The sequence below is a fragment of the Brassica oleracea genome, chromosome C8 (genome assembly GCF_000695525.1).
Source record: "Brassica oleracea var. oleracea cultivar TO1000 chromosome C8, BOL, whole genome shotgun sequence".
Lineage (NCBI taxonomy): Eukaryota > Viridiplantae > Streptophyta > Magnoliopsida > Brassicales > Brassicaceae > Brassica > Brassica oleracea.
This window is the reverse complement of record NC_027755.1, coordinates 38,272,200-38,281,866: the sequence shown is the minus strand read 5'-3', so window position 1 is coordinate 38,281,866 and position 9,667 is coordinate 38,272,200. Positions and strand designations below refer to the sequence as shown.

Here is a 9,667-nt window from a genome sequence, read left to right as displayed (position 1 = left end):
GCATGACTTGTTCCATATGGTCAAGCTTGAGGGGGAGTGTTGACATGAAGCAGAAGTAAGCCGCCAGACTTGAGAATTAAGCTGCCAAACTTATAAGGTTTTATAAAGTTTTTATAAGGCTTTATAAGGTTTTATAAGGCTTTATAAGGGTTTTATAAGCTCGATTTTATTGAAGAGAAGAAGAAGAGAGAAGAAGATATTTTATTATATTGTGTACTGAGGTCACTTGTCTTTAAATACTTGTACCCAGATCCACAATTAAATTAAGGAAACTATTTTCTCCTTCTTTCTCTTACATCTTGAGATCTACTTTCTCTCTTTCTATGTTCTTCATGTTCTTCATTCTCCATAAATAAACTATCAATAATTCTCTCATTCTAACACCTGCGATATATCTTTCTGGTTTATTTTCTGGATTTTGCAGTAACATGTGAGGAAACAAAAGTGTTTATAGTGAAGAGCTTGGTTTGACTTTCTTTCCTTCCTCTAGTTTTCAAAACGAAATCAAATTCAGATTTTTTGAAAAAAAATATTCTAAACATAGTTGCATGTGTACTTCACGAGTTTTGGTGATTACTTTATTACCACAAATACAATAACATTTGTTCGAGAACACCGTTTGGACTCTACGAACCAGCAGCTGTTTTGAGGCATTTTGACCGAAAAACTTGTGGTTGATAATGTTAATATAAAGTTTTGTTTCCACTTGTAGTCTTTCCACTGATACAAGAAAACACAAAGAAACGCCATACTCCTGTTTTGTTGGAGCAAATTGAAGTAGCCGTTAAGTATTTGAAGTTGTCTTTGTTTCATGTTTGACGTGTCAATAAGGGCCGAATATCTCGGTCGTAGTTGTTAGTTTGTTTCAGCTTTTCGTCTTTGTAAGGCTTTATATTTGGCCATTTCATCTATTGAATAAGATCAGAGTTTACAAGTCATTTACGGAGCAATAGAGATTACAAATTAGTATGAGAGCTCTGTTTTCGATAATCAAAGCCGCAGCTTTCTAAACTCAAGAGTAAGAAGAGACGGAAGAAGAGAGGATGTGATATTATTTTTGCTTACTCTGTTGATTGTCGAGACTCCAAAAGTAATGTGGTTGTATTGTGTAGACTTGATTGTAATGTATTTTAGTTTGATACGAATCTTGTGTCTTTCGCTCCTGCTTGCAATGAAAGTCTTGAGTTTTAATGGATACGTTTGAGTACCATCTGGATATGCACACCACTATGTATTATGAATTGTTGGTCTCTATGCATCAAAATCCAACGATTGATCGTCAAATTGGCCGTATATGAATCGTCCGATCAAACCAAACTGTTTCTATTTACTAGTGAAAAAACTTATACTGTATAACATTTCATATTTTATCTAAACTTAAGACCATTACATTTCATAAATCCTAAACCGATAGAACCAGTAAATCAGAGAGAATCAATTCCTAAACCGGACCTGGTACAATAAATAACTAAACCTAACCGTAAATAAAAAAAGAGAAGGGTATAAGAGTTAAAGACGCCTCACTTGTTCCTCGTAGGGTTTCTCTCTTCTCCCAAAAACCTCCGAAAATGTCCGGATCTCTAGGCCGCACGCCGGAGTCCTTAAAGGCCTCCGGCCGGAGCTCCGAGAAGCTCAGCCTCCCCATCCTCCAAGGCAAAATCAAACGCGACCCAGACGGATACGAAACAGAGCTCCAATTAATCTACAAACAGTTCAAAGCCTCCGTCGATCTCTTCCAGCAGCAAGCCGCCCTCAGCTTCTCCTCCGTCGGCTCCGACCCTTCCGTCGCCAAGGACCTCGGCGACCGAGCCATGTTCCTAGCTCACGTCACTCCCTTTTACCCCAAGCAGCTCGCGGAGTTTCCATCTCAGCTGACTGATTTGCTCCGCACCTCGTGCCTCGCGATGCCCTCGGGGCTGAGGAACCATGTCGCTCAGGCTTTGATTCTTCTTATGAATCGAAAGGTATGTGCTTTAATGCGAAGGATTGTAATATAAAGGTGTGTGCTTTAGAATGATTTTGATTGGAATAGAAATGTATGTGCTTTATGTGGTTGATTTGAATTATAAAGGTGTGTGCTTGAGAATGATTTTGATTGTAATAGAAAGGTATGTCCTTTTATGTGGTTGATTGAAATATAAAGGTGTGTGCTTTGATTGTTTGTAGAGTCTTGTCATCGAGGATTTGCTGGCTCTGTTTCTGGATGTTCAGTGCATTGGTGATAGAAACTTGAGGAAGCTTGCGTTTTCTCACATTGTTCAGACCATTCGTAAGATGAGTGTTACTGATCCGAGGCATAAGGGACTTCAGAAGATTGTCATCTCCATGTTGGAGGTAACTTCTTATCTCTAGTGTTCAAGAAATAGATTGGCAAAACAAAAAAAAATTAGAAATTTTTGTGGATTTGTACTAACATTATTCTTAATTTAACATATTTAGAATAATTTTAGATCTATTTAAACTGATTTATAACAGTTTTAACCAATTTGAGTAGTACAAATCGGAATTTAAGAAAATCATTTCACTTCGGCTAAGACCGAGTTACCATGCTTATATCTTTTCATGGGATTGTGTAACGATGATAGTTAGCTTGGTGTGTTTGTTTTTTGGTTTGTAGCAAGAAGATGAAACAAAGGCTAAGAGAGCACTTGTTACCCTTTGTGAGCTTCTAAAGAAGAAGGTTTGGCTTGGTGATAGACATGAGAGAGTTGCTATTGCGATTTGTGAAGCTTGCTTTCATGCTTCGCCTAGGTATATCTTCTCTCTTTTTATTCTAACTTTGGAGTATTATGTTGTTGATTTGGTTGGAAGAGTTACGAACTTCTCTTTTGACATGATGTTCAGGATCATGGTATCTTCTCTTCGGTTTCTTCTTGACTACGAGAACATTGAGGATGAAGATGATAGTGATGCTTCAGACAACGATGATGACGAGGATTCAAAGCCCGAAAACCATGTTGTGATTAACAGGGAGGCTGTTTACAAGGTAAACAACATTATACGTGAATTTTTAATCAGCAATTACGAAGAAGAACCGTACTAGTTGTCTGTATATATTCATCATTACGAATAAATATGAAACTAGGTTCTGTTTATATGATATTTACCTTAGGCGAACAACAAAGGTACATCTTCTAGCAAGAAGAAGAAGCAAGCGAAACTGCAACGTGCGATGAAGAGTATTAAGAAGAAGCAGCGTGCTTCGTCCGAGAGCACCACTTCTACTTATTCACCTCTCAATCATCTAAATGATCCTCAGGTTTCACTTCTTTGCTTATTGTAGTGTGCCATTTACAGACACTAGTCATTATAGTATGGAGTGGCTATAGTTGAATGTTTACTTCTTTTTACAGAAATTTGCAGAGAAATTGCTTTCTCGTCTTCAGACTGGCAAGAGCATTGGCAAAACTAGTGAACGAATTGAGGTAACTATTCTTTCTATTTTTCATCAATGGAAGTTGACTAAGCCACCTTCTTAACTTTTTAATTTTTTCTTCTGAACTGATAATTTTCTGCTGATATTTTAATTTGCAGACCAGGTTGATGATGATGAAAGTTATTGCACGAACAATTGGGCTTCACAAGTTGCAATTATTAAGCTTTTACACTTATCTTCAAAACTACGCTAAGGTATGTTCTGCTAAACATTTTGTTTAAAAATTCTTATGCTAATTAAACTATGTTCTGAACGCAGCCACATGAAAAGGACGTTACACAAATACTTGCAGCAGCAGTTCAGGCTTGCCATGATGGGGTATAGAAACGTTTCCACATATAAAGCGTTGTTACTTTTTCTCTTTCTTTAGTCTTACCAATTTTATTTTGTCTCGAGCAGGTTCCTTCTGATGCTGTGAAACCACTGTTCATGCAAATAGTGAATCAGTTTGTACACGACCGTTCACGTCCTGAGGTTTGATTTCAATCTCTCTCACTACAAGGGACGACTCAAGTAGAAATCTTCTTCTACCATATTTTTTTTTTCCTTTTTCATTTATGCTTCCAGGCTATTGCTGTCGGACTCAATGTGATTCGAGAAATGTGCCTGAGGATTCCCGAGGTAACTAGTTCATACTCCTGATTTAATATTCTCATCATTCGTGTTTTATCTTACTTGTGTCATTGTGTACTCCAGTTGATGACAGAAGAGTTGCTGCAAGATCTTGCTCTGTATAAAAAGGAACATGAAAAAGCCATATCCGCAGGAGCCCGTTCCCTCATTGCATTGTTCAGAGAGGTTAGCAGAAGAAGCATTTGATTTTGTCGTTTGAACAAAATAATCGATGTATGTCTATAATTTGCGTTGTGTGGTAATTTCAGATCAATCCTTCGCTTCTAGTGAAAAAAGACCGTGGCCGTCCTGGAGGTCCCGTTGCCAAACCTAAACAATTCGGAGAAGCTAACGTCTTCAGCAATGTTCCCAATGTTGAGTTATTGCAAGAAAGTGATCATGAGAGCGACTCTGATGATGGTGATCAAGACGATGATGATATGGAGTTGCCTGGCAGTGATGATGTCGACCAGGAGGAGCTTGTACCTGATGATTGTGGAAACGAGGACGAAGCTGAAGAAGATTCTGATGACGATACGAACAACACTGAAGATGACAGTGATGTCGATACTTCCATCGCTGGTGACGAAGAGGAAGATATGAATGACAGTGATGAAGCCGAGACTGATTCTGAAAATGAGGAGATGGAAAGCGAAGAAGATGATGATGATGATGATGGAGAAGCCTCTGATTCTTCTGCAGAAGATAGTGGAAGCAAAGAGAAGGCAAATGGGAAGAAAAGGAAGATGGTAGATTTTGATGCGAATCTTCTCTCTGCTGATACAAGCCTACGAGCACTAAAGAGGTTCGCAGAAGCGAAGAGCGAGCAGCCTTCTTTGGATGAAAACGATGGCATACTTTCTAATGAGGACTTTCGAAAAATCAAAGATCTTCAGGTAATATATAAATATGCGAAAGAGAGAAGCTGCTGTTCATCTGTTCACGTTATTGATGTATTTTGTGTCTGCAATACTATAGGCAAAGAAGGAAGCAAAACTTGCATTGGCTCGAAAAGGATTCAAGGTTCCAGATTCTGATCAGCTAAGTAAGAAGCGTGTCAATCCAGCCAAACTTGAAGTAAGAAGTTACACAATGTTTGACACACAACTCAGGTTTGATTCAATGATGCTAAATGATTTTTTTACTGTTCCCACAGGCTCACATAAGGCATAAACTAACAAAGGAGCAACGAATGGAGTTAGTTAAAGCGGGTAGGGAGGACAGAGTGAAATACCAATCCAGGACTGCCACCAAGCAGAAGAAGGTATCTGTTTTATGTTTGTTCGTATACAGCAAAGGGTTATTATTACAGCATTTGATGTTTGCTTGATTGATGATTTGTGTAAAATGAAAATGCAGGTGGGAGGATCGAGCAATAAACAGAAGGAGCACAAGAAGAATATGCCTCTTGCTGCGATAAGATCAAAGGCTGGTAGATCAAAGCGATCCAAGAAAATTAAGAAAAGCAGCAGCGGAACCCAGTTCAGAGGAAGGAAAGCTTGGAAATGAAACTGACCAAAACACTCTTCCTACTTCCTTTTTTTTTGTCTCAAAACCCGAACACAACTTTGCTTCATGTTTTTTTTTGTTTTCTATGATTTTTTTTCTTACAGGTTTTACGTTTTGTTCCAAAATTAGAATATAATATCCACTATTTTATCAATTCTAACTACATTGTAGAAAATCAAATGGTATTCAGTTTTAAAAACTATAGATAACTCATAAACATTGGCTTGTAAAATGGATAATGGATGATCATTCTGATTTCTAAATGAACCAAAGCATTTGAAATATGATCTACTTATACTTGTACATCAAATATAAAACCTGTCATCATCTCCACTAACTCTGTTTGACATCTACATAATACACGAACGTTTTATGAGTTATCTATAGGATTAGGATTCAGGCTTGTGTTGAGAAGGACGGCTTAGAAGCGTGGCTGATGAGGTTCGAAACGTAGCTGACACGGTTGATTCCCCACCGGTTTGGCGAGAACCGGGTTAGCCCGGTCATCGGTTGAAACTGGAGCAATGCAGCAAAGAGGATTCATATCTTGTTAGATTCGGGTTTAATTATGGGTTTCCAACTTAAAATCAATTTGTGATTAGTGGATTGGCCCTAACCCTTTATATAGTAGTAGATTAATTCTTATATTTCCGATGTGGGATGTTTTTTCATCAATACCCTCCCTCACGCTCAGACATCTAGGTCCGAAGCGTGGACAATGTGGGAATAACATCCACAAAGGGCCCAACATCGGTATAGTAGTAGTAGGTGTAGTAAATTAGGTCAAAGGATCTTATCGCTCTGATATCATGTTAGATTCGGGTTTAATTATGGGCTTCCAACTTAAAATCAATTGGTGATTAGTGGATTGACCCTAACCCTTTATATAGTAGTAGATTAATTCTTATATTTCCGATGTGGGATGTTTTTTCATCAATATATCTCAAAATCAAATCATCAACAACAACAACTGATCAACAATCTTAGAGGGAGAGAGATCACAGATCCAATTTAAGACAGTAGTGGTCAATAACAATTCGTGTTTGTGCAGTGTTGCAGAGAGGGAGCATCTCAGAATCGGTTAGAGCATCCACATTGGTGAACCCCCCTTTGGGGTTCATACCAATTTTTAATATATTTATGGTGGGATCATGAATAGTGATGAACCTCTTGATATTGTGCTTCTGCATTAGTGAACTCGAAGAAGGGGTTCATAGAAATTAAAATAATATTATTTTTAAAAAAGTTTTAGTTTTGAATTTTTTTTTTTGAATACATGAATAAAATATAATAATTTATAAAATTTTATAAAATTTTATTCGTTACATTGATAATTGATGAACATACAAAGATTATTCATTACTAAATTTTTGCCATACATTTTCAACTAAATCAGCTTTCAACCTATCATGTTTCCCTGAATCCCGAACTTCATTGCGCATGCCTAGCATATTATCTGAATGCAAAATTTCTCTCCTTTTGACCTTCGAACCTCTGCTTGACTCTCCTGACTCGAACTCAGATGTATCAGTAAGACTGTATCCGTCTCGTTCGTCCTCTACTATCATATTGTGCAATATGACACAAGTTCTCATAATTTTCCCTATCTTTTCCTTGTCCCATAGTAGAGCAGGGTTTTTAACTATTGCAAACCTCGATTGCAATACCCCGAAAGCACATTCGACATCTTTTCTGGTGGATTCTTGACGTAGAGCAAATAGCTCAGCTTTAGGACCTTGAGGAAGTGGGATGGATTGGATAAATGTTGACCAATTCGGATAAATTCCGTCAGTAAGGTAGTACGCCATACGGTAAGTGTGGTTGTTGACATTGAATTTAACTTTAGGGGCTCGACCTTGCAATATGTCATCAAAAACTGGTGACCGATCAAGAACATTGATATCGTTGAGCGTACCTGGTAATCCAAAAAATGCGTGCCATATCAAAAGATCTTCTGATGCCACAACATGTAGTACTACAACTACATCAACAACTCGTGACCTGCTGTGAACCAAAAGATAGATGAAGTACTACTACTACTACAATACCTGTGACACCTACAATAACCCATCAACGTTAGACTTTATCTCCCATACATTCATTGCCATGCTTCTTGCGTTTGGCTGCTTTGCAAGCCTTAACGCCAGGAGGCCTAGCCTCATCCGAGTCATGCACCGTCTCCGCAGCTTCCTTCATTTTCTCCTTTGCACCATCTCTTGATATAGAGTTCGATCTCCACTTCTGATCATACCTCAGCTTCCTCCACGCGTGTTCAAGTGTAAACTTCGCCTGGTAGTTGTTAAAGAAGATGTCATGAGCTGACTTCATGACATTGTTCTCGTTCTGCCCACTAGATTGCTCCTTCAATGCTGCCTCATAGCTTCCCACAAATTTACACACTTGTTCATTAACCTTCCCCACCTCTGCTTACACTGACTCCACTCTCTAGGTGGAAAGCCACCGAGCTGAGCGCTTGCATTAAAGTAATCCTCTATTCTTCTCCAAAACGACCCTAGTTTCTGCTGGTTACTAACTATGGGATCTTTGCTTGTGTTTAACCAGACACTGATGAGGACAATGTCTTCTTGAGTCGTCCACTTTCTCCTTTCAGCAGCCGGTTTAGGAACCTCAGACGACCCTACTTCTACGGTTTGACTGGACTGGGAAGATAATAGGTTCACAAAACCGGGAGAACTTAGTGAAAACGTATCCATTTTGGTTTGGGGTTGTGTTTTGTTTTTTGTTTGAAGTTTTAAGAAGATTAGGGTGGTGTTTTAGACTTGCTTTGTGTTTTCAGAAGTTTGTTTGGGTGTCTATAAAAAGGATTTAGTATTTTTTAAAGAACTACTTGCGTTTGAGTTACGGGTGGTTTCCTTACTACCAAACATTCATTAAACTTAATTAGACAACAAGTTGTTCACAGACATTCATTACACATAAAATCAATTTTTAAAAAGTCTAACAGGTTTAAGACACATCAATTTAAGCGCATTCATCACAGCAACCAACCAGAGGAAGAAAACTAGTACTAGATATTTAATGAAGTACTACTACACTCCCTACTCTAGATATTTAATGAAGTTAAGTCTCAGTTCAACCAGAGGAAGCAAACTAGTACAGTTCCTACTCTACACGGAAACAGTTCCTACTCGAGTTCCTAGTTAAGTTCTACTTCAGTTTAGTTTGATAGTTTACCTGTTCTGTTTCAGTCGAAACAGACCCTCTCCAGAGCAGCCGCCTGGACTGTGAGGTTATAGACGTCACCGGTGAGCTTATCAAGCAGCAATGTGAGCCTCTTAACCTGTGCCTACATAAGTGATAAAGAAAACTTGTAACTGACTTATAAAAACTTAACTTTAAGAAGATTAAATTCCTAATATATACTGAAAAAAAGTCTTGACAAACCTCAAGACTCTCAATCTGTTTACTGAGTATGGGCACACATTTGATCATCTCATCAGCCTCCTCCACACGCTTACGCAGGCGTACCATCTCCTCCTGGACACCTATAACCCAAGGCTGACGGTAATGCAACCCATCAGCCTTGGTTAAACCACAGAAACATCAGTCAGACAACATATTTAACTAGAAAATTTAGACAACATAATAAGACAGGTAAGATTAATGAAGGGAATACGAATGATGTGGGCTACCTCGTAGTTTATGCAGCTGAAGAAGCGCTTCCCGGGACGAGTGTCGTACTCCTCCTTGACCCGAACCTCGTCGATGATTCTACCACCACACGGACATCTAGTCGGCATCCCATATGCCGAATCGGCCACGTTGTACAGGTGGTCGAAGTACTCCTGCTTCCTCTTTGTATCTCTTCTCTCATCTGAGGGATCCATCTGAAACAGAGAAATGAAAATGATTAAGCGAATCGATTGAGTCAAAACTAATCGAAACCCCCCAAAAATATATTATCAATCGAACCGTGAATCGAACTCAGTACAAGATCTAAACCCACTAATCGAAACCCCCAAATTTGATTTTGAACCCTAACTCGATAAACCCTTTTCGATTTCCAATCCGCGAGAATCGAACCATAAAACGATAAATCGAACCCCTAGACGAGGTAATACAACAATAAATCAAAACTCATCTCGATTC

At 38.6% G+C, this 9,667-nt stretch overlaps 2 protein-coding genes across 2 annotated transcripts; one reads left to right on the top strand and one right to left on the bottom strand.

Annotated features, from left to right (window-relative positions):
- Positions 1–1,541: 1,541 nt before the first annotated feature.
- LOC106312642 (protein SDA1 homolog) lies at positions 1,542–5,713 on the top strand. Its single transcript, XM_013750235.1, has 15 exons — positions 1,542–1,964; positions 2,167–2,334; positions 2,618–2,751; positions 2,845–2,986; positions 3,113–3,259; positions 3,354–3,425; positions 3,535–3,630; positions 3,695–3,754; positions 3,836–3,910; positions 4,004–4,057; positions 4,133–4,234; positions 4,318–4,944; positions 5,027–5,125; positions 5,205–5,312; positions 5,408–5,713. The coding sequence occupies exons 1-15, from the start codon at positions 1,569–1,571 to the stop codon at positions 5,555–5,557; spliced, it is 2,430 nt and encodes an 809-aa protein (XP_013605689.1). The 5' UTR covers positions 1,542–1,568; the 3' UTR covers positions 5,558–5,713.
- A 1,920-nt stretch (positions 5,714–7,633) lies between these two features.
- LOC106309347 (glutathione S-transferase T3-like) lies at positions 7,634–8,271 on the bottom strand. The gene is made up of 2 exons (XM_013746379.1): positions 7,979–8,271; positions 7,634–7,937 (listed from the first exon to the last, which is right to left on the bottom strand). The coding sequence occupies exons 1-2, from the start codon at positions 8,269–8,271 to the stop codon at positions 7,634–7,636; spliced, it is 597 nt and encodes a 198-aa protein (XP_013601833.1).
- Positions 8,272–9,667: the final 1,396 nt, after the last annotated feature.